General features: G+C 40.9%; 1 protein-coding gene across 12 annotated transcripts; it reads right to left on the bottom strand.

Annotated features, from left to right (window-relative positions):
* Positions 1 to 2,173: 2,173 nt before the first annotated feature.
* Positions 2,174 to 24,923, bottom strand: HPS5 (HPS5 biogenesis of lysosomal organelles complex 2 subunit 2). Of its 12 annotated transcripts, none has more exons than XM_071427815.1 (24): positions 24,776 to 24,923; positions 24,347 to 24,454; positions 23,491 to 23,660; positions 22,966 to 23,076; positions 22,057 to 22,121; positions 21,242 to 21,434; positions 19,643 to 19,780; positions 18,972 to 19,183; positions 18,590 to 18,661; positions 18,257 to 18,345; positions 17,121 to 17,299; positions 16,738 to 16,896; positions 15,501 to 15,660; positions 13,350 to 13,473; positions 11,588 to 11,734; positions 11,005 to 11,079; positions 9,933 to 10,534; positions 8,660 to 8,783; positions 8,323 to 8,478; positions 7,610 to 7,729; positions 7,211 to 7,324; positions 6,810 to 6,916; positions 5,868 to 6,153; positions 2,174 to 5,372 (listed from the first exon to the last, which is right to left on the bottom strand). In XM_071427815.1, exons 3-24 carry the CDS (start codon positions 23,596 to 23,598, stop codon positions 5,312 to 5,314), a joined length of 3,402 nt encoding a protein of 1,133 aa, XP_071283916.1. In that variant the 5' UTR covers positions 23,599 to 23,660; positions 24,347 to 24,454; positions 24,776 to 24,923; the 3' UTR covers positions 2,174 to 5,311. The 12 variants fall into 12 exon arrangements, 11 of the variants coding, with proteins under 11 accessions (XP_071283916.1, XP_071283917.1, XP_071283919.1 ...); XM_071427816.1 differs by having other exon boundaries at positions 24,533 to 24,853; XM_071427818.1 differs by lacking the exon at positions 24,347 to 24,454 and having other exon boundaries at positions 24,776 to 24,906.
* Between the last annotated feature and the right edge of the window lie 283 nt (positions 24,924 to 25,206).

Below are 25,206 nucleotides of genomic sequence, written 5' to 3'. Positions count from 1 at the left end.
TGGGAACAATTTGCTCCTGGAGCTGCAGGGCAGAGGCATGAGTTGAAAGAGGTGCAATAAAGGTAATAAAGTGTCAACAGTAACTTTTCTTGGGCATCACTGGATTTCAGTCAAAAAATAGCTTAAGGGGAGCAGAGACATTTCCCATAACCTGGAGCAGGACAGATACTCTGTAGTGTAATGTATCTCAGAATGGAACAATTTACAACAAGAATCTAAACCCTAACCCAATGGACGAGGACATAGATGTTTATCACCTGGCACTCCTGAACCTGATACTTCACAGTGTAACAGCTTAGCCACTGCAGGGAGGGGAGTGCTGTGCTTTGCTACAACCCAGTTCACAGCCTGAAGACCCACATCCTTGCAGTACACGGCAGCTCAAGTGCCTTCTCTGCTGGCTGCAAGTAGCCCCGGCCATCACCTTTTTGGTTTTTACAAAACAAGGAAAATGACTCCTGTAAGTTGGGGCACAGGCACCTGGCACTTTGCCCAGGGTCTTGGAACAATGCATTGCCTTCAAAAGTGACCTAAGGAACCTTTCCCTACAAGAGCTCACACACTCTGGACTGTAGAGGATATTTTGAGTCTTACACTGTTTCACATTCTCTCCAAACCAACATTTCTGCAAAACATGAAGGACCATGAGGACAAAAAATGCATTTCTGCAAAACATGAGGACAGTTGCAAGAAGGCAGGTAGTGGAGGGATTCTTTAGAACATCTCAGAATGCAGCCCCTGGTGTCCAGCAAGGAGGACAGCAGCAATGACAACAGTGCTGGAGCTGAGATAAAGCTGCAGCTTGAGGCTCCAGCAGGGAACAGCCTGAGCCCTCCTTTCCTGAATTATTGTATTTGTGGGGCAGGAAGGAGTGATGAATCTGACTCCATGTTCTCAGAAGGCTAATTTACTATTTTATGTTACTATATTATATTAAAGAATACTAAACTAAACTATACTAAAGAATACAGAAAGGATACTTACAGAAGGCTGAAAAGATAATAATGAAAACTCATGACTCTTTCCAAAGTCTTGACACAGCTTGACCATAATTTGCCAATAAGTCAAAACAATCCACATGAAACCAATGAAACAATCACCAGCTGGATAAGCAATCTCCAAACAAATTCCACATGTGACCACAACACAGGAGAAACAATTGAGGTAAGAATTTATTTTCCTTTTTCTCTGAGGCTTCTCAGCTTCCCAGGAGAAACTCCTGGGCAAAGGGATTTTTCAGAAAATGTGAATGTGACACCGTATCTTCTTGGCCTGCACTCCAGGTCATGACCCTTGGCTCACAGAAATGAGCTGCAGCCAACACTGCTGCTTTCACAATACAGAGAGGCAAAGCACGGAGGAGGGTTTGAACAGAGCATTTCCTCCTGGCCAAGCAAGAAACACTGGCAGCACATGCCCACTGGGGAACAACACATTGAGGGGGCCTGGAGACCATTTCTTGGTTTGTGCATTCTGATGCAGTTAAGATAAAAAACAACTCCATGCTGGTTGCCCTGTAACTGTAAATATTTGTGAATGCAAACTATGTTCCTCAAACATTCCACAATTTTGCAATCTGAGAAAGCAGATGAGGTGAATTTCCACCTCAGTCACAATAATATCTGCAGATATTTCTTAATCTGGGAAAGAACTGTACCTTTTTTATGCTTATGTGTGCAATAATTCATTTCAGGAATTTTGCCAAGTATTGAATATACACCACCAGTGACTTTGGACTTACAGACATGGAGAATGACTGGAAACTTGTCTCCTTTCAAGAAGCAGATTGAAAATGTAGGTATTTATCTGAAGTAAAACTGATTTACCCATAGATTTCTAATAGTGAAATAATGTATGATATTTTTTTCTTTGATAAAAAGAAAATACCACCAGCAGTTTCTACTTAAAGCTGCTCCAGGCTAAGTCCCCTTTATTTATCTCTGCTTCTCATGGGTTTCTCCCACCACCAGTCACCCACAAAAGCCAAAGCTGAGCTGCAGCTCATCTTCCCCATGAGGCTGGCTGAGCTGCCAGTGATGTGCTCAGCTGGCTGACAGGAGCCTTGCTCAGGCAGCTTCTGTTTCAGTAATTTCTGAACAGAAGACCCCCTCAATTTCAGTCCCTTCACCCTACCCATGTGAGATGAAAACAAACTCATCCAGAATAGGAAACATTAATTTTCCAACTCTTCTTCAGAGAGTACATTCTCACTCTTTATTGACAGCCAAGTTGGTTGAAATTATAAACACAAGCTCACATCAGACACAAAATCTGAACACACACTTCCCGTTATGTTATCTGTATGACCCTTCTGACATGATTTTTTTTAAAAAAGCTCTAACTGGAATTATGATTTACTGTAAAAAAAAAAAAAAAAAAAAAAAAAAAAGCTCCAACCTTCAGTTAACCAAGTATATAAAACCCCCACAGAAGTAAGAAAGAGACTGATGTGTGCACAAAGTACACCAAGCAAATGGAGTGGAACCATAGAGAGGTAAGCCAGGCACATTCTCAGAAATCCAGGAATTCCTCTGAGGAAGGCAAGGGGAGCACTCAGCTACACCACCCACTGCATGAACCCGAGGTAGGTAACTGTGGCAGCCCCTGAGGCAGCAGCAGCTCATCTGGCAGGGAACAGAACAGGCACCAACACCATGTGGTAGGTGCCTGGCTATTCCAAGCCTTACTGTGAGAGCATGGGGTATTCCTGATGGCACAGAGCCTTCTATTTCCAATGGCAGTATGTAAACCCCAGAAGCTTTAAAGTTTGCTTTTTCAGAAATAGTTTTGTATTGGCTTTTCCACAAGCAACACTCTGGCAGGAAGCCTGACATGTGTTGTGACCCTGCAATTTCCCTTCCCCATGTTAAGTAACAAACCCACCACACCCAAGTTTTTCTTGCTGACAAGGTGAAACAGTCTGCAGACTGCATCTCTCAAAAGGCCAAACATTGTAGTCAGTCCTAGTTTAATTAAAAGCATTTTTCGCAGCACTACAAGCACTGCAAGTCTACATAAAAAGATTCCTTATAAAGCAGTATTTTCACATATTTTTACAACAAAATGATCAAATTTTGATTTAGTTCCAATTAATGCATTACTTTTTTATTTAAATGATATTTGTGAAAATTGAATATTGACCAGATGCTGTGGCTTTCTGCTTAAAATGAGTCATACAGTGAAGTGGATCAAAACTAGAAATCTAAAAAGAAACTTATTCAAAGATGTATTAAATGCAGAAAGAGTGCTAGTACAAAGCATAGTTATGTAAATGAGATATAAAATCCAAGTGATTCTGTGAATCTTCATATTCAACCAGGTATATAAAAAAACTTCTTTCTTGACAGTATTCATCTGAAAATACTTATGTAAACCTTCAGCTTCTAAAAATGTTATTAAAATAAGTCATCTTACTTTCCAAAATGTCAGAATTAATTGTGGAATTACCAAAGTTGACCTAACTTCAAGAAAACCTTTTGACACTGTTTCCCACAACATTCTCCTGGCGAAATGGGCTGCTCATGGCTTGGACACGTGGACTGTTCACCAACCAAAAAACTGGCTGGATGGCCAGGCCCAGACAGTGGTGGAAAATGGAGTCAAATCCAGCTGGTGGCCAGCCCCAAGTGGTGCTCCCCAGGGCTTCGTGGGCCCAGTCCTGTTCAAAATCTTTATCAATTCTGTGGATGAGGGGATGGAGGCAGCCTCAGTCAGCTGCAGACACACCAGGCTGGCTGGCAGGGCTGATCTGCTGGAGGGCAGGAAGGCTCTGCAGAGGGATCTGGACAGGCCGCATCGATGGCTGAGGCCGGCTGGGTGAGGGTCAGCCAGGCCAAGGGCCAGGGCCTGGCCTTGGGGCACAACAGCCCCAGACAGGGCCACAGGCTGGGGCACAGGGGCTGGGACCCTGCTGGGCAGAAAACGACCTGGGGGTGCTGCTGACAGCAGCTGGACATGAGCCAGCAGTGCCCAGGGGGCCAAGAAGGCCCAGGGCATCCTGGCCTGGATCAGCCATAGTGCAGCCAGCAGGACCAGGCCGGGATTGTTCCCCTGTGCTGGTGAGGCCAGACCTTGAATCCTGTGTCCAGTTGTGGGCCCCTCACTGCAAGAAAGACATTGAGGGGCTGGAGTGAGTCCAGAGAAGGGAAATGGGGCTGGTGGAGGGTCTGGGGCACAAGTCCTGTGAGGAGAGGATGAGGGAGCTGGGGGTGTTCGGCCTGGAGAAAAGGAGGCTCAGGGGAGACATCACCCCTCTCTGCAACTGCCGGGAAGGAGGCTGGAGCCAGGTGGGGCTGGGTTTCTTTTGCCCAAGTAACAAGGATAGGACAAGAAGAAATGGCCTCAAGTTGCTCCAGGAGAACTTTTGATTGGATATCAGAAAACATTTTTTCACCAAAAGCATTGTCCAGTACTGGAACAGGCTGTCCAGGGAAGTGGTGGAGTCACCATCCCTGGAGGCATTTAGAAGCCATGTAGATGTGGCACTTTGGGACATGGCTCAGTGGTGGATTTGGCAATGGTTGGAGGATAATGGTTGGAGGGTTGGATCTTCAGGGTCTTTTGCAACTTAAACAACTCTGATTCTAATGCACTGTCCCGAGCATTGTTAGAGTATCACAACTGATGTCTATGGTCACAGTGCACAAACAGGTATGGGCAATTTAGAAATATTGTTTTTTGTAGTTTAACAGCAAGTTAGTTAACAAGTTTGTCTGTTAATCAGCATTTTTTAACCATAAATCCACTACTTAAAAATATTACTCTCCCATTTTAAGACTTGGTTTGATTAACATATTTCAAATAGGCAAGGCCTGTCCGTATAATTTAAGAAGGGGAAAAAACCAATGGGTACCATAACAGACACTTCTACAGCAACAGTAAAGATAAATGTAATTTACAGGAAAGTTAAACAAGTATAGGCTTGGAATTTCTCATGTTTACAAACAAAAAAAAGCAAAAAAATTTTATACATCATAATTTAATACTTAGGGGCTCATATCCCTGAACACTTAAGTTATAGACTCAGAAAATAAATTCAGCAATTTTCATCTTGGAAATCTGTAAGCTTAATTTCAAGATAAATACTGGCTTGTTTTGATCTATAGTCTGCAGTTCAAAAGTCTTCTCCAAAGGAATAAGGAAGAACTGTCATCACTTCCAGGTCAGATACCTGCCAGATGGAGACTGGCTCAGTATAACTGAACTTTTAGACTGGAGTTTGTTATTTTTAAGGGCCTGTGAAATTTAAGAGGCACTTGAATATACAGTCATTACAGTATAAAATGGTCCCAGAGTTCTCCCAAGTTATTTTCTATGCTTGCTGAGACCACAAAAACCGGTCACACCTTTCCAACATGGACTGAATCAGCGCTCTGCAAACAAAGCAAAGGGAACAAAAAAGGTCAAACAGTAAAAAAACTAACAGAAAGAACAGAGAACTAACAGAACTAACTAACTAAAAGAAAGAACAACTTGCTTTTTAAAGAGAAGTTTGTAAAAAATATGATTGCATTTCAGAAGTAACATCCTGACATCACCATTAACCTTTGAAAGGAGAAGGAGAGGTCACAGTCTGTAGAGGTCTCAGCAGGACAGATCTCTTTCAGACAGACAATCTCCTTCACATACACCTTGAATGTATGATTTTGTTTCCTCATTTTCAAATTTAAAATGCCTACATTGCAAATCACTTAAATAATAGGAAAGCTTTCAGATGAGTCTAAAATAAGATGAAAGCTTTCAGATGAGTCTAAAACTGAAGGTAAAAATGTGAAGCGTTGTATCTTCTTGTTAGCCACAAAGGAAGTTTAAAACACAGAGGAGATCCAAAAAGAATAGTGTGGATCTTCTGCTGACACATCTCTTACCTCTGCCTCTTCTCAGCAATTCTCAGTATCTCACAGACACCAGTAAACCTCTCAGACAATTCTAGTGTCAAGCCACACTCCTGCAAGAGAGGCAGGGCTCGATTTGGGCCGATGGCCTTGGCCAGCAGCAGAGCGACGTTTTCCACAGTGATGCAGTCAGGGCAGCTCGGGCCTCCATTGCTGACAGCGTTCCCGTTCTGTGGGCTGTGCTGGTGGGAAGCTGTGCTGTGATTCTGTGCAAGATGCAGAACAAACTTCCATTCTTCTATGGTCTCTGGAATGGAACCTAGATGTAAAATGAGTTTGTTACATTATTTGTAAAGCAAGGATTATTCTAAGACTACTATTTAAACGAAATCTGTACTTAAAAGGGAAGCTAGCTATTCTATTTTACTCTGAAATTTTAGGAAACCAAGCAAATTGTACATAGAAATGTACTGCCCTAACTCAGTGTAAAGATTTAGTGGTGAACACACATGGCTTCACAATAGTTCAGTATTCAAGGCTTTGGATTAAGTCAAGAGACAAAGTTTTGTCCATCTTAGGGCCAGAGTGAATTTTCTTACAAGTTCTGCCTCGTGGTACAATGCTTCACTCACCCTAACTCTGGGTGTCTGCACAGGTAGTGGGGGAATTTTGTGCTGTGCAGGAAGGCTTCCTACTCCTCTGTCTACAACACCAAGGTTAACTTTTACTCCCAACTGATAAATAAATCAAGATTCTTTAACTTGTAAGCATTTTCTAGCACAACTGATTTCACAAAGCACAGCATGAAGTTACAAGAGTATAATGCCATTTATGTGTTTCAAATATGCTGTACTACACACAGGGCTACAAAAACAGTTCAAAAGATAAAAGTTAAATTCAGCTTTGGGCAAACTGTTATATAAGGGCAGTTCCTACATTACAGAAGTATGTTTATACAGTTTAAGAACTACTAACCATCTTCTCCATTCAACAGGCTCAAATCATCCAAATAAACAATATTAGCAAAGGCTTCTATTCTTCTATCCAGCTCCAGACAGAGAAAAAGATATCCAGGCCAAAATCTAGAATAAGAGAGTAAAGATTTCTAGGAATCAAATACTCAGTTCAAACCAAAGTCAAGAATAATCACATCAGTAAAGACAAAAGCAACTAAATTTAATGAATGTCAGAAACAGAGAGGAATACCTCCCATTTGATACACTAAATTGGACATTGAATATTCACCCTAAAAAAAGGAAAGGTTTTAAAAAAAACCCTGCCCAAACATGAAGCAGATAGGTCATTTACATTTCTATCTTCTCAGGGTCAGAATACCTAATAACCAAGTATCTAGAATTACCAAGTTTTCTCCTTACCCATGTGATTTACAGATGTCAGCCATCTTCTCTTTCATAACAAAATCAGCTGGGAGTTTAATCAAGAGCAGAATGAGCTGGCTGTAGCCCCAAGTAAACAAATGTGATCTTGGCCTAGAAGATAAGAAACCCAGTTTTAAAGCATCATTGATTTTCTTCAGAACATTCTGGTAGATTTATGAAAAGAGAGGAGGATAAATGAATGAAACACCATGTGCAGTCTCAGTAGAGCAGTCACTCCGGAAGGCATTGCAAATTAAAGTTATTCAATCCTTTGGTTGTTTCTGCTGAACACTGCAAAATGCTCAAAGGAGTCAATGATCCAAACTTTCACACAAAATCTTACCCAAACCCAGACCTTTCTGTTGCACTCAGGAACTTGAATGAAACCCACTTTACCTGGGATTTCCTTCCTCATCCACAGTGTTTGCCCTTTGTGGAGCATCATGAGAAACTGCCAAGCACAACCAATCCAACCGTACAGATTCCGGCTGCAGAAGAGACCTAAGGAGAAATGGCCTGGAAAACAAAGCAGACACTAAAAAAAAAAAATCCTACCAGTTTTAAATATACCAGATATGGAGAAGCAGAGATTGTGTGTGGACAAATTAACATTAAAAAAAGAAAAAAAAAAGGGTTGGGGGGAGTGGTATAAAATTAAGTGTGGAAAAGCCTAAAATAATTTATGTCTCTATAAACTGAGGCAACCACAGAAAATCAAGTTTGCAGGTTGACTTCCCACACGTTTGGTTTGGGGTTTTTTTCAGGTTTGTGGGGTTTTTTTTGTTTGGTTTGCTTGGAGCTTTTTAAAAGTGACCTAATCCTGGTACACTGAACTACAGACATAGGAACAAAAAAAAAAATCATTTCCATTAAAAGTGTTATTTAGTAAATCCCTTTTAAAACTAGATACAATAACCTAACAAAAACTCCAGTCTAAGGCCAGCTTTACTTACAACTGCCAGAATTACTTGGAACCTAATGCTTAAGAACATCAAGCAGACAGATACAGAAACACAAAAAAAATGTCCCCAAAAGCTAAAACAAAAAATAACTCAACACAGCTACATGAAGAGAGCAGACAGATGAAAAGGATTCTACATTCCCCTCACCTTTTGTCCTCTGGCTTGGATTTCACCAGACTATCTAAATATGCTAAAAAGTGAGCTGGATCATTCCTGCAAAGCTGTTTAATATCAGAAGGTAAAATAGAGGGGTGGAACTTGATCAAGGTACGAAGAGCTGTTTCCCCGAATTTTTCATAAAGCCTGGAGGAAAAAAGAGAATAAAACCTATTCTCAGTACCAAACAGCAAAATAAATTTTGCAACATCTCCTCTAAGTTCAAAATAGTACTGAAAGGTGATCTCTCTAGGAGAATCCAGGAATCTTCATGACATGGTAAATGAAGCAATTCCCACCAGGAAGTTCAGAAGATTTGGGTACAAACCTTTGAGCATGTGCCAGCAACAGTGGGCTGTCATCCCATGGCCCCAGGTCATGCAGCAGCTTCAGTATTTTCAACATATCTTCACTTTCCATTGCTAAAGCAACTGGACTTTGACAAGTTATTTCTGAAATAAATCAGCACACAAGTTACAAGATTTGGGCATTTTTTTTTTCCTTCACCTGTCCTGGCCCTCCTTTCATCCTTCTGCTGAACAACAGCTTATCACTGCTTTCATGGGAAGTTCAACACCCACCTCAATCCCAATGAAATGCAGGTATTAATGTCCAGGCACAAGTGCAGTCCAACTAAGGACAAACTGAGAATGCATACACTACTTTCACTTCTAGGGCTCTCAGAATCCAAACAGTGAAGAGATTCCCAGAAACACAAACACCAACCCTCAAAGAAAGATTCTGTGGTTTAACTGCTCTCAGCTGGAGCAGAATCAATACTAAGACATTAATTCACTCTTAAAAGAAATAAATAAGGCAGAAGCTGAGTGCAGAGAACAGAAAAGTTCTGTTTTGCAATATCATCATGAAGCTTTGGTTCAGTAAAACTGAAGGGGCATCAAAAGGATCAGAAAGTATTTCTGTGGAACAGGGAAGTGTGAAGTGATCGCAAGCCACTCATCTACTCCATTCAGTTTTGTTTCATATTAATCACATTCCTTTACAGGCCAAATCTTCCAGTGCAAATGCTGAAGCCCCTCCTTCCCTTCTGCCTTCTTTCTACAGACTTGTGATTCTAATTTGATGCTTTTGCTCTTAGAAGCTCATATATTTGTAAACAGGCTGGGATCACTACAGTGTTCCATTAACAAGGTCCATGCAACAGGTTTAAAGTTGCAGAGTGGAAGGAGAACAATCTCTCTCCAAGGAGCCAACAATTCTTTTTAAGAAATCACAGGTTATTCTGAGTTGAAAGGGATCCACAATGATCATCAAGTCCAGCTCTTAAGTGAATGGCTTTATTAAATGATTAATTGCATGCAGGGCTTGAACCCACAATGCTGGGATTATTAGCACTATGTTCTAACCAGCTGAGCTAAGTTCTTCCTAAGGGAAGTATTTGGGAGAAAAACAAATCAACCAAACAACCCAAAACCAGAACAAAAACTCCCACAGACCAAGCATCCTTCCCCTGCCACACTACACTGGCAGAAGGAAAATCTGCAGACACAACTATGAGAGTCTTCAAAGTTTGGTGGGTTTTTTTCCTCCTAAACAGTCTTATTTTCAGTTTAAGAAGCAATAAAACATTCATCATTTACCTTTCAATCCTGCAATGTATGTTTCCCATACATTAGGGCTGGTGGCACACGTGGTTATAATACACTGCTTTACTCTCTTTAAATCCAAAAGGAAGAAGTAGCTTTGCATAAACCTACAAGCCAAGGTCCCTGAAGCTGCTGGTGGCAGACTTCCCTCAGAGCTCTCCTCAGCCTCAGCACTCCCAGCAGAAAAGACACGCAGCTCAAAGCACAGAGTTGTCAGCTCCATGAGATCTTTCAGAATATCAGGTTCAATGGTACATGGAGGAGACACCTGAAAGCCACAGCCCAGAGGCCCAGTCACATCAGTACCATTTTCACACATGGATTTGCTTGCACAGGTTTCAGTGTTTTCCTTTGCAATGCAGTCCTCCAAAATACCACTCTGTTCCTTGTCTACTGGGTCTCTGTCAGCTGGAGCCACTTGCAGGTTTTCCTCCACAACTGCCCTCTGATTTTCAGCACACACAGTCTTGTTTTTCTTAAGAGACAAAGCAGAATGCTCCTGGCTGAATTTTTCTTCTAGATGGACAAGCCATTCCTGTAAGACTCTCCTCATAGACTGAGGTTCTAACAAAACCAGGGGATCCTGGAGCTTGGCTCTGCAGCATAAAAAACAAGTTTGCTAAGTTTAACAATTCTAAGATGCCCCAAGTGAAGTTTCAAATATGCTTTGTGTAACTATACCCCTACACTTGACTTGGACTCAGTTGTTAGTTTTTTTGTGATTTTGAGTGCATCAAACAGAATTTAGGCTACTTCACACTGTCTATATTTGAGCTCCCTAGGATTTATTTCAGAATGAATTTTTATTTGCGATTTTGATTTTTTTAAACTATGCCTGTACTTAAGAAATAATGCTAGAAGAACTTTTAGTGAGTTTTGCTTGGTTTTAAAAAGAGAAATCAAATGATTCACCTTGAGATCCCTTCAGGTTTTGTTAACAGACATTTAGAGCATCACTCTTACGTGCATGCATGTAAAACAAATTAAAAGAAAAATTTTTAAAAACCAATCATTTTTTTCTGCCAAAGGCCTACATATCTATACAGTAAAAAGTTTCTCAGCTTACATAGCTTCTGCTGTTGCAGCCTTGAGATCTCTCAGATGGTCCTCCTCAGGAAGCTGGCAGTTCTGGGGTTCTGACCTAGAAAAGCACATTCATTTCAGTCTTATCTGAAGGATTAACTTCAATAATTTAAGTGAGGATTTCCTGAAAAATTTCCTCAACACTAATTCCTTTATTGAATACAAAGCTATCACTTGTAAGAAGGAACAGCTCAACAGAAATTATGGATAAACTGGGCATGAAGAGCAACAGATAATACTATTTTGGTGGCTTACTATTACTGCTTCTACTCCAGCTACAGTAGATTTCTGCAGGTACTGAACAAAAAACAGTACCACACTACTGTATGAAAGTTAGTCCAAAGTGGTAAATAAGCACTGGAATATGAAATTACTTAGCTCTGTGCTCATTGCCTCATCAGCTCTAAAAAAGGAGTTGGGAGAACCACTGAAACCCACCACAGGAATGAAGGCAGCTGGAAAAACCTAATCCCAAATTCCTCATTCTGCTTGAAAGAATTTTTTCTATCCTCAGGACATCCAGCAAATGCTGGACAACTGCTAAGAAAATGTAATTTTGCACTCACTCTTTTTCTTCCTGGGGAGATGCTACTGGATTAAGAGTTAGTTCTGGCAGCTGCTCATCATCCTTTGCTTCATGCTTCCCTCTAGATTCAGGACTTATATGAAGTGTGCCAATCTTTTCCGTGGTTTTGCGTACAAAGCTGGAAACACTAGGAATCACAAGTTCAAACATTTAACATCAGGAGTTCAGAAGCAAACAAACCAAGCACTCTTTTCATTCAAACCATCATTTCAGAGACTTTATAATCTGAAGAACTCTTGAGAAAAGGATGAGAGCAGTGATGACCAACAGGAACAAAACCTGCTAAGGACCTGCTCAAAATTTGTACTCCAGTCATGCTCATGTTTTCATCACAGAAACCTGAAATGTTTAACACTCCTGCTGGAGAAGCAGGATCACATACCAACATTAGCCACAGATTTTTGACACGTATTTGTGATTTGTATGCAAATAAACGCAGAATGGTTACATTTTAGCTTTTGCATTTTAAAGCTTTTAAACATAAAGCATCTTTAGGAAATTATGTCACTCTTGGTGGTAAAAAAACACTTTACAATGCTTCAAATTCTTCAGATTACAAAGCTCACCAACAACGTCCTTTTCACTCAGTAGTCCCTATTCCTTTAGGTATTTAATTGAAGACAAAGCTCAGTGAACATACCAGAACTCAATTATTTCTACCACTGCCACAAAGAGAACTATGTCAACCAGATTTGGACAGAAAAATAAGCTTCCTGCTCTAGGAAAAAAAAAAAAAAAAAAAAAAAATCCCAACTCAACATAATTAACTGTAAATATGATAGTATTTTATTTAATGATTAATTGCATGCAGTGAATACTTGAAAATGTAGCTTTCACTGTTAGCAGAAACACTTATTACTAGTAAAGTCCTCAAGGCTGCTTATGGCTTAGAAAGAATTCAAAACATTGCGTGTACTTCTGATGTTTATTCTGAGCCCCTCACACTGCTGATAGCAGCAACAATTCTATGTTGCAGGACACAAATTACAAACTGAAGTGATCAAGGGAAGGCTGTACAATTTTCCAGACCATTGCCAGGCCAGAGACATTTTAGCTAAGTAATTAACATACAGCACTTTCACAGAAATTTTAAGTGAAATATATAACACCATCACCTTTGTATTTGTATACCCACCCCCTTATCCTCCATTTTTCTTAAAAAGAGTTTTAAAACACCAATGTGATTTATAAAAAAAATGGATACAGATCTAATTGCAGCAGGCATGAGCTACCATTATTCCATAAGTGTTTGGGAAACCAATTAGATGCACTGAAAGTTTATGTGGGGATAGGACAGACCACTTTGCAAGTATGTTTTAGCAATATCTATCTGCTTAGAATATTTTAATGTTTATCCCTATGCAATGTAAGAAGCCTTCCCCCTAAGATACAGGAAGGCAAAATCCCAAACCAATATTCAGTAAGCTTTCCTTTGAATACAAACCACAACCAGAGTTTACAGGGTAACAGTAAATAATCCTAGACATGTAACAATTATTAACTGTTTAAAACCGAGGCTAAAGTCTTGGCTCCACTGAAGTTACCAGCAGCTCTCCATATCTTCACTAGAGCCAAGATGAAGATTTAAACTGCCTGGTGAACCTGATTGCACCTCTGGTGTTCCAGTTCAGGTGTTACACATTTGCAGAACGGAGTATGAACTAAACCACGCAATGCTACAAAATCCAGGGGACAGGAGAGGGCAAGATGTAATGGATGAGTGAACCTGCTGCATGTTTTACCTTTCTTTGACAGCTTGGAGAGAGACGAGAGGAGATGGGGAACGGAATGACAAAGGAATACTGAATGGGAGAAATGTCTCATTCCGGTCAGCCTCAACCACCACAGATGCATGAGATACGTTCTCTGACAAATGGAATTGAAATAAAAAGTCATGAAACAGTGATCTGGCAAAAAAATGGAACAGTGAAACGACCTACAAGTCACTAATTGATTAATGGATAACCTGCCCACTGTACTTTCCTTTTTAATACTCAAGAACTCATGGAGCCAGGTTTCAAGGGCCGTTTTACTACTGATTTTGAACCTAGTTAAGTCTGCTTTATTAATAGTGCTTTGGCTTTGCAGCAAGAAAAATAATTATCAACAACAGTATGAAAGCTATCTCCTAAAAATAGACTTACAGATCATTTAGAGGACAAAACCTTGATTTAATCCACTGAGTTATTTATACATCAAGGAAAATTAAGTATTGTGGCATATATCAATTCACAACTGATGGTAAAGTCAGTCCTGACCATGATTTCCAAAATCTAAATCACATGTGAACAGAGAGACACATAAGCCATTATTAAGGTATAACTCACCCTCTTATTTGAAAGAACTTAAAAATCTGAGCCCACAGCTCTCTGGCTTTTGGTAATAATCAGAAGAAATATAGAATCACTAACTACTTCCTTTTCTTTCCCATATCCCTAACAGTATTTACAATGTGTTTTGCTCAGTCATTTCCTGTTACAAGCTCACACTGTATCTTTAAGTGATGTCAACAAGAAAAAAGGGATCATTTACAGTCAGGATAACACTGCATTTTGCAACAGTAACAGCAGTAACCACAGCGTTGAGAGGAAAAGATGCTGCCCTGTTACAGACAATCTACCATCAGAATTCCTCAACAGTGCCTAAAGGTCACAACTGACTTTACAATTAGCTGTAAATAAGGTTGCTTTTGTTCATCATGCAGACTAGAAACCTAAAAACTCATTACATCTTATGTCACTGCAAGCCTGGAAACACTAAGTCCATTTCTTCCAAATACCAAATCAAATACTCGTGCTTCAAGAAGCATCTAGAACTTCTCTACTTGGAAATAATCAGTGAATTTGTCATCTCTTGTGGAACACACAGAACCTTTCTATCTATCTTCTGACATTCAAAAATTAAGTCACCCGAATTTTGACATTTAATGTTGGGAATGATGCACTTTAGAGTTTCCTCACTTGTTTTTGCAGTGACGTAGGTAAAGAGGCATATGTACACCTAAGTGTATCTTACTCAGCAGGACAACACTACTGACAAGGGACTAAATACCAATTTCTGCACTCTCCCTCCCCAGTATGGCTTCCTCCAAAGCATCCAAATTCTCTCCATCCTCAACTGGCACCTACTCCTTGCAAAACCTAAAAAATAGCCTTTTTATAGGAAAGCCTCTCTATCATACTTAGTTCCAAGGCAGCTCTTCATCTTTCCAGGTTGCTGCATCCCCTCCCAATCCCAAACAGAGCAGAGAACAAGACCCATTACAGTCTCACTCCAGCTTAAGCCCAGTGACAGGCATTTGTCAGAAAATAAAAAAGCTCCCTGCATGGGCTAAATGTTAGTTATTAACTATTCTAGCACCCTTCCACTAATGTTTACATGTGTAAGAGATGATCCCCTGTGCAAAGGAGACTCTGAAAAGTTAAGGACACTTATCAGAATCCTTCTGCTCTCCCAGAAGAAATGTAAGCCAGAATCCAGACTAAGAAATTATTTTCTGGAACAAATATTACAAAAGGATACTGGCAGCAAACAAATCTTGTTTGAAACTCAATTGATACTGGCATGGACAGCTGAAAGCATCTTAGCACTAATGCTCAATTACACATGGAGAGGGTGAAGTTGGAGCAAAGCCCATGCTTGGTAAAGCCCTCTGGACCTTTTGTTTCATTGGGTTTTGTTTGCTTTTAAGCCTGGATTCTGTGGAGCCAGTTTTTCAACCCAATGTTTCAGGAAAGATTTTGGCTGGAAGGTGGGGTGACTCTTTCAACTGATCAAATTACATGTATTAATAATGAATAACTTGAAAGTGGAAAGTAAGAGCACAGAGCCAACACAAGTTCTTGTAGAATGAACAAACATATTCAACAAACATTTTCATTAGGAAGCATTACCAAGTTCTAGTTGTTCATCTTCATGGTGTGCAGGAAATTCTTTAAGTCTCTCATCTTCTGAGAATGTTTGACTGTGGAGGGAACAGGAGTCTTCATCTGACTGACTGCCCCTTCGACTGATAACACGGTAGATTCCGGAGTCTAAGACACTGAAGCTTTCCTGTCAGACCAAGGAGGGGAGTGAGACATCATGTGAGTTGCACTTCCTTGTTCAGCTTTCTGCCATGGACCAACTGTAGCCACACAAATAACCTCAGAGTGTTTCATAATTCACTGCCTGGAAAACTCCTATTTAACAGAGTACTTCTACCATATCCAGAACGGAAAAGGACACAGATGCCAGCAAACGTGCAGTTCAGTGCCTTTAAAAAGATGCGTGTGCTGCAATTGCCTTTAGGAAAGCAGCCTGTGGAACAACTGGTGTACCCAGTGCAAGGCAAAACCCACCTCAGCTTTAGTCCTGCAGTCAAGACTGCCACTACACCCCTCTGTAGCTGCATACCCAAGAATCTTTCTTTCTGCTGGTCAGCCATACCCAGCTAGCACAATTACAGCCCCCACAAAACTATTTAGTTTCAGGACCAACACACAATTTTTTTTTCATGGTCAGTCTACATGGTTTACTTTCACAGTGGCTAATGAAGAAAAACTTGTCTACCCCATCAAGATGGTATTTACATTACTTGGATTTTTAAACTTTCATTTTAAACACTGTTGAAGCAAAAGCAGGAGCTGATATTGTATAAACTATGAAACATTTCCCATTTCTTAAAAAGCAGCCGTATATTTATTAGAAATATGCTCTGATCTTTTTAGAGCTTTCTCCTTAAGCTTCTTAGAGTGCAACAATTTTTTACATAGGGCTAAGATAGCTCTGGGCACTCAGACATTCATTTTCACCGTATAAAAGTACAGTTATAACCAAGACTATCTTTACTGAAGCACATTAAAACATTAAACAGAGCTGTGGAAAAAGCCATCTTTGTACCAATCTTGGTCCACATCTCAGCCATTAGCCCTAAAATAAGATGGGAAAGAGGCAGAGGTCTGAGCTTACAGAATGCAAGTAGTGGTGTTTCATACCTCTTCACTACACCTAGTTTTAGAATGCAGCATTATGAGATGGAGTAGACAGGGTAGAAATGAAAACTTCATCTTCCAAGGGAGCAATGGGGTGACTTCAAGCCATACAGATAAAACCTGCAGATCACATTTTTGGCATTACCAATACACATACATGGGATGAAATACTGCTCCTTCTACTGCTGCATGCAGAATCCAGAGGTTCCAACTTTGCAATCAGTTCTTCCAGTTGTGCAATGAGATCTTGCTGGGTTGAAGCATCCAGCTGAGACTTCAAGTGCTCCAGCTTGTCTAGAGGCAAATTTTTTCTTGCCTAAAAGCACCCAGTGAAACAGAAGCATTATTACTTCTAATGGACATGTGAAAACAAAAGATACCATATCTGCAGGATGATTTTCATCCTTAAAGTATAACGTTTAAATAACTTTAAAAACTCCAACAATGAGAATCTCAATGACCATGAAACTTTGTGGAGGGGGGGGGGGCAGGAAAGACAGTGAAGTTGTATTGCACATTTACAAGGAGGTATTTACTTACTCTGCAAGAAACAATTGAATTTTGGAAGAGACAGGAGACCCTGGCAGCAAGAGTCCAGAAACCTCTTCTCATCAGACGCTCTATGCAGCGATCGACCAGCAGGAGGGAGAGGTGCACAACCTTCCCATTTGTATGCAGACAGAACAACTCACTCTTGTGAACTGCAATATCCTGAATATCTGCAAAACCACACACAGAGCAATACCTGAAGGACTGAAGGCATTAATCAACACTCTTTACTGTCTCTGAAAGAAGGTGAAAGCATATTCCCACCTGACTGCAAATGAGTGCAAAACATGAGATGCATGGGGAAAACAAACACTGAGGAGTGCTGACCTAGCATCTAATCACTATAGAACACACTGTCAAAACTTTCCACAGTTGCATTTCTAGAAAACCTTCAAAAATACACTAAATTACCAGAAAGTTTCCTTTTATTCTGAGATGAAAAATTAAAGCCTGATAAAGATGATAAATACATAACTGTTAGCTTTAAAACAGAAGGGAAATATTCACTGGTAAAAAAACAACTTTGGCCTTCCAGAAGTTTTCAAATACAATACTTATGCTGTATGCAAACACTCCCCAACAAAGGTATTGCAAACTTAACACCAAAATGGGGAGAAGGGGAAAGACTGACTGATAATAACTACTGGAGGACTCTGCTTATAACCAAACACACCACTGTTTATGAGGCTTCACTCATTTGCCAAATAAATATATTCCCTCTGTGCAATTTAGGCAGGTTTTCGGAAAATAAAAACAACCAGGTTTTAAACTTTCAGCAGCCAGATTATCTCTCACAGGACACTGACAATGAGCCTGAGTAAAGAGGAAAAGATACTGCAGGTTAATCACCTGTATTTTAACTACTGTATTTTATGAGTCACTCTACACCATGTTTTGTTTCTCCAGAAGCATGTTTTCAGATCTATGGAAGGAGGGGTTGGCTGGAGGAGGCACAGAGATGGTAAATATTCAAGGATATATCAGACAGATGACAAGTTTTTTACAAATATTCTGCCATTCAGCTGCAGATATTGAGCTTGAATAGTTTCCATGTTAGGCAAGGACTTCTAGAATGACCAGTGTAACAGACAGTGTTACAAAGCAACATTTAAGAAACTTTAGTTTACCTTTAACTTCACTCCAGAGTAAGACTTGAAGGCTTTGGGGAAGAAAAATATAAATGCCTCTTTCTGTCCAGGTCACCACACAGTGCTCACTGCAATTAAAGTATATATTAATGAAGTGACAGTCAATTGTGCTAAAATAGGTAAAATATTAAAAAATTGTAAAATATGCAGGCATTGCATTGGCTTAAGCACAGCAAGCAAGATGTGGGACAGGTTTAGCAGGATACTTGGGAAATTCTTATGCAAAACCCTGAAGTTGGTAATATAAATTAGGAGAATATATAATTTTTTAAGCCTGCTTTATCAACAGGAAGCTATGCTGTCAATACTCACGTCAAATACAGCAGCTTGGAGAAAGATAAAGATTGTGGAGAGCCGCTGGAACCTGTATAATCAGGATCCTGCCTGCAAAATAAAATTATCATCAACTACAAGCATAACTACAATACCATTACTTTCTAAAATTCTTAATCCTGTGAATACATGGCTGGCTTAAATAAATATAGTCTCATAACAGCAGCATTCATTGTGCTCACAGACATAGCTGCAGAACCAAGGTTTTGGCATTTTTGATAATTACTGGCTACACCTCTTAGAGGAGACTATTAAGATGACAACTAGGATTAATGTTTGACTGAAGCAGGAGTTGATTTAGTCTTTTCAGTCTTAAGGACATCCCAAACAAGTTTAACACTGATAAAACTCATGTTTCTACCTGAGAGTAACAACAGGAAGAGGTGGAGACGAGAGCAGCTGCTTGAACTGATGTGTGCTTTGCACTTCCCCATCAAAGTTCACCTCCCACATCCTCGAGCCAGGTCGAGCACAGTATATTAATGGCTGCTGATTCCCACTGTTTTTTCCAACAGGGAAGAAACATGCTCCAAATTCTCCATCTCTCTCTTTATTACCAATCTTCCAGAACTTCTCTCTAGAGAAGAAAAAAAATTTACTTGTTAAGTAAGGCAGCATTAATAAAAGCTCTAATTAATTTTATGTTTTTCTTAATCCCAGCTGCTGAATTGGTTTTGGTGCTTAAAAAGATCTGTAATGAAAACTACAAAGCTTGCCCAAAGTTTATACAAGAGAGGGTGCAGAAATATTCATTAGCTGAAATGGATGCTCAGATCAAAGGGGTTTTTTTCAGCATAACCAGTTGTTCAACCTAGTGATGGGAAGGTGGGAACATTCCCAGAAATCATTTCCAACATGAAATGCTGGGGAGAACAGCAGATGTTGTTTATCTTGATTTCAGTAAAACCTTTGACACTACATCTCCCAACATCTTCAGAAACAGACTGAGAGAGCATGAGCTAGGTAAAGAGACACTGATGTCATTTCAGAAACTGTGTGTGACTCTGAAGTATTTCAGAAATAAAATAGAACTTGCCTCTCAGTATCACATAAATAAGTGCGGGTAAGTGAAGATATGAGCAGCCTTCCATCCAAATAATCAAGCTGAACCACCCGAGAATCTACAGTGGTTATAATCTGGACAGGAAACATCACAAAAGTAGCTGCAGCCTACAGTTAAAAAAGGAAAAAAATGAGAAAACATGCTGGTGGTCTTCAGTTTAAAGTTAACTGTCTCATTATGTCAAAACAGCAAAACTCAGAAAAGACTCATGTATGCTATGAATACACAGCATAAGACAGAACAGTGCCTTCCTTCTCCGTCTTTACAAAGCAAGGCTACAGTGCTCAGAAGCACAGAAATCTAAATCCTCCTTTTCCCAAAACCAATACTGAAGATTAAAGAAAAAGAGTCATATCCCTGTAGCAATCTGATATTTCTTTATAAAGGTTTTTTTCCTGTAACATTAAGAGAGGGTTTTATTCCTGCTATTGTAAGCTTTGCAATTTTTTTCCAATTCTCCCCATAGGTATGTTGAGCTAGCAATTTTATAGAAACAGACCAGAGGGATTAATTAATACAAAAAACAACTTCTACTGAATTAGATTGTTCACAAACTCACCTTCTCTGTTACCCTGCCACAAATTATCTACATACTATTTATCCTACCAGTGTCTCAGTTTGCATGGGTGGATGAACAGTCTCAGATAGACTCATGGATAAGGAAACAACTGGGAACTGCATTTGAATTTGCTGTCAGTCACCATTTTTGTGTTTTCCCTTCTTAGGAATGTGACTAAGTACATTATCTGAGAAATCCAACAATCCTGTTCCTTTAATAGGCGTGAACAGACACAGATTCCATGGGCCTTGCCCTTTTCTCCTCCCACAACTGACTTTTCCCCCCCTCTTTATTTAAATGTAATAATGGTCTTGCTACTTATAAGTCAATTTTCCATCAAAATCTTCCATGAGGGCCAGAAAGCACCTAGATGAACACAACTATTCCCAGGTTCTGCTCCTTTTTACTGATTAAAAAGAAAGAACCCAGTAGAAGTAAAAGCTAAAGAACACTCAAGGGCTAGAAATCAGGCTGCTATCACTAACAGGCATCTCCTCTGCACAAAATATAAAGCATGTAGGCTCGATGACCACCTACCATTCATTTTATCTGACCCCGACGTTTTAGAATGAGAGCATCCAGAAAAGACCAAGCAAAATCAGAGTCTGGGACTGCTCTTTCTCTGACCAACAGCTGAATTGAGGACTAAAGCAAACAGCTGAACCTGCAACTGGAGTCTAAGGAATCCAATAAGCTCAGAAACACCAAGACCCTTGACTTTGATACTTGTAAATACCAAGAAGCAGGAGCTTGACCAGTTTTTAATTCTGAGCATTTGAAAGCATTTTCAAGTTGCATTACTGAAATAGATAGAATAAGGATGGGGTGAGTTCATGGGTCAGGATTTCTATGGTTATCTCAAGAGACTGGTTCTTCATCCCAATAGTTAAAGCTACCAGAACTTCATTAGCTGGCAAGTCCTGCTCTGTTCCACTTTGCCAAACTAAACAAAGAGGTTCCAGACATCACCCCCTGTGAATTAAGCTGAATCAAATTATGCAACATTTACCTTCCCTTGTTTTGATGTGTTAATCTTGATGGCTGATACTTTTCCCACATGATCTCCTACAAAAACTCGAAGGGCAGCTGTATCCCAGCACAGAGCTGTGACTTTTCTGCCCTTATGCTCAGAGGAAACATAAATCCGTTCTGGCTTCCCACGACGTTCCTGATTCAGCTCCCAGACCACTACAAGGCCTTGGCTACAAGAAGTTAAAAGGAGAACACAGGTTGAAAATAAGTCTTCTGATGTTTATCAGTTAATAAAGTTGCATTTTCCCAAAGAAAGAGGAGACCCAAGCAAAGCAGCATGCCTCAGAGCTGGCTCTGTTTGAGGCTGCATGGTTTCAACAAGTGTCACACTTAATTCTGCAGAAGAATAAGTGTCCTTCTTTGCACTGCAATGTATAAGCAGCTTTGTAAGGCTATTCTTACAGATATTACACTTGCAAGTGAGGATGTGGAAAAACATTTAAATGGATTTTAATAAATGCAAATGGAATTAACCATCAATCTCACTCTATCATGTTAATGAAAATGCTTCTTTTTATGCTGAAAGGTCTCAGAAAGACATTTATCATCGTAATTTCACATGCAAGAGCTCTGCCATACATGTTCAGTTAGAGAAATAATACTTAATCCTAGAATGACTACTCCAGGAAAAAAAAATTAAGCAAACTGTCTGTGCAGAGAATTATCCTGTAGTGGCCTCTACCAGTTAACCTGGTAAATTAACTCTGAGTTCTCAGTAGCTGTCCACATCTGAAACTTGAAGCTTCTTAAAAATATTAATCCAGTGCTCAGGTTTGTGAGTAGACCACTCACCTGGTGGCAACAGCAACATAGTCTTCATCATGCAAACAACAGGCCACCTGGGAAATGGCACCTTCCTGAAAGCAAGCATGGGAGTATGAGCAGGTGAAACTTGCTCCTGTACTGCCACTACCACTGTGCAGCTTTCATCTTTAAGATATAAACCAGATTCATGCCAACAGATGCTACCACTCTGCTGTGATGTGGTTGGTTTTTACTGTTTGCTTGGGTTTTGTTTGCAAACACTGAGTCTGCTCCAAGATGCAGCTGACAACAGCACAACAACATCAAGAGCAAAGATTGCAGTGCGTTCTCTGATTTAGGAAGCACAGAAATCACTCTTCTGTCCTCACACCTTTGGAAGCTGTTTTGACAGAATTACATTTGGTGCTCCCAGCCTTAAAAAACTGGCTGCATTCATGCTATACTGGAAGCAGCAGTGGCTCCTAGGAAATAGCACCTGGCTGTACAAACAACAATCCCTGTTTCATGATCTCTTCCAGCAACAGTAAGTCAGCCTATCTTTTCTTCACTTATCCAGCTATGTCACAGCTTGAACACTCAAACACTGGGAGTTATCACTTTTGAGTTGCTCTGGTTTCATATTCAAAATTTTCTTCTAATCCTTAAATAATCAGGTGACTTTGTTGTTGCTGTTAAAAAGTAAGAATTTGAAAAACAAAGGTCTGACATGCTGAAGTAATATTTTTCACATCTCATGAAATCTAATATACCACATACTCTGGGGATACCCTCCAGAACCACTGCCTATTTTAAACACAGCAGTCCAAAACTTCACCTTCTTTGGACAACTCAGTAAGCTAAAGGCACCTATTGACTCTTACAATACATAAATTTAAAAAAAATGTTTCTTTCCCAGCCCCATTTTTGGAAATTTTCATTTAAAATTTTTATCCTTACCTTGTGAGTGAGAAAGAGTCTTTGCTTCCAACCATCCTTCTGGATAAGGTTCAGGCCTCCTCCTGAGCTGCCTAGAGCCAGCCACCTCTTTGACACATCTATACATGTGCACTGAGGGAATAAAAATCATAATGCATAACCTGGTAAGGTCTGATCACAGCATCTTTTTTTGCATTATTATGGTGGGTTTTTTAAAGGCTTCATCGTTTGCCAGCTGTGTGTGCCACTCCTGAACCACTGGCAGTGAAGATCATGAAACAGCACTTTGCCATTGGAGCAAACAGTGTAAGCTGTGTCAGGCTGTGTTACCCACACAGCTGCATGAAGGAAACACACACAGAGTAACATGGTCCATTATCTGCACTCTTTCTTCCCAAAGTGCTCCCCCCACTAAGATAGCATGCACACACCCCAAAAAGAGTTACATTAATCCTATGGCTTAATCAAATAATTAGCCAAATGGGGTTATTACTTCAATATTTAAAAAATTTAAAAAATAAAAAACCCCATACACCACAAACTCACCTTAAGACGACTGGAATCCAACCTGAGTGCAGAAAGCAAGGGATCCAAACACTCCAACTCTGCCAAGACATGGTTGTAAGAGTCTGGAATTACTGGCACAGAGGCCATGGATGCACACGACTAGTGTTACTCACTCATGGGTGCCTTATGGCTTCAGCTTTTAGCTGTACCTGCCAAAAAGAAAGTTCTTTATTAGCTCTTTTTTTTCATTTGAGTGATGTTCAGTGCTTAATGAAACACCAAGTGTTTTCCTACTCAAAAACCATCAGGTTTCAGTTCACCAAAAAGAGGCCCAAGGGCTGGAAAACAAAGGCTTCTGCCTCATTTATGAGAAGTCTTTGTTCAAGTTCATTTCTGAAAACTTAATCTATCAGATAATCTACCTGGAAATATTTAAACTGCAGCTATGTTTAGATCTACCTGTGGAAAAAAGTTTACACCTTGTTTTCTGGAAAAATTCACTTTTCCCCACAGCATCCAAACTTGATTTGAAACTAGCTCTCCCAAGGAAAATATTTAGCATTGGCATTTTATAACTACATCGTATCCTCTCCCAAAAGTAAATTTAAGGAGCATTACTCTCAAGTTATACTAAATTTAGAATTAGCTGTATTTGTGCACTTTGATACAATTATAAGCTACCCTCTCCACTGAATGTCGTTTCCCACAGTCAAGAGATAACACAGAGTGAAAACCAACAATTAAGTAACTACTGAAATTGCAATCTCATATTTTTCCTAAGCAGCACATATTTTAAAATAACTTCTTCTTGAGTTTAAAGTTTAAACCTGTAAGTTGCTTAACAAAACGCTAAACCTGTTACACTGCACAGGCAAGTCCGTGAATTTCTAAGTACCCTTTAGGAAGCAGTCCCATAAATTAAGGAACTCCGTCCCAGAAAAGCCGTCATGGGGGGAATTCACATTTCCTCTAAAGGAAAGCGAGCGCTCACTCTCACCAGAACCTAGGAAAAGGGAAGAGGCACATTTATCCAACGAAACTAAAAGTTATTGCTTGCAAATTCTCAAAGCGTCTTAAAAACCTTAATGGCCACTTCTGCCCTGCTCATCCCGCCGGTGTGGCCTGAGCTGCCGGCCGGGGCTGAGCCGCGACACCGCGGGACTCTGCCTGCCGCACCCGGAGCGAGGCGAAGGATCGCAAAGGACAGAGGCACCCCCCAAACCCCTTCAGAAACCGCGGGGAGGAGACGGGAGCCGAGCCCCGGCGGGGCACGGGAACCACGGCTCGCTCCTTCTCCCTACTGCTCCCGGTGCCGCTCCCTCACCACTCTCCGCACTCTCCCGGTGCCGCTCCCGGGGCCCCTCCGCGCTCTCCCGGTGCCGCTCCCGGTGCCGCCTCCAAACAGCGCGCCCACGTGACCCGCGGGAGGGCGGGGCAGGAGCGCGCGCCCGCGCCGCGCCGCATCACGCGCCGCCTGCGCGGGAGCAGGAGGAGGAGGAGGAGGAGGAGGAAGAGGAGGAGGAAGCGGCGTCACGCGCGCGCACCCGCCCGCCGGCCACGTGACGCCGTGACGCGCGCGGCGCCCCCTCCCTCCCGGCGCGCGGGCCGGGGCCGAGGGGAGGCCCCTCCCCCGCAGCGAGGCGGCGCCGCCGACCCGGGAGCGGAGCAGGACGGGCCGCCGGGGCCGATGGCGGGCGACGAGCGGGCCCCGCGCGGACGGGTGACGGCGGGAAACGGGCCGGGCCGGGTGCGGCG

The sequence above is a fragment of the Agelaius tricolor genome, unplaced genomic scaffold (assembly GCF_023055355.1).
Source record: "Agelaius tricolor isolate 1412-34295 unplaced genomic scaffold, bAgeTri1.0.p SCAF_5, whole genome shotgun sequence".
Taxonomy (NCBI): domain Eukaryota; kingdom Metazoa; phylum Chordata; class Aves; order Passeriformes; family Icteridae; genus Agelaius; species Agelaius tricolor.
This window is presented reverse-complemented; position numbering and strand designations above follow the sequence as displayed.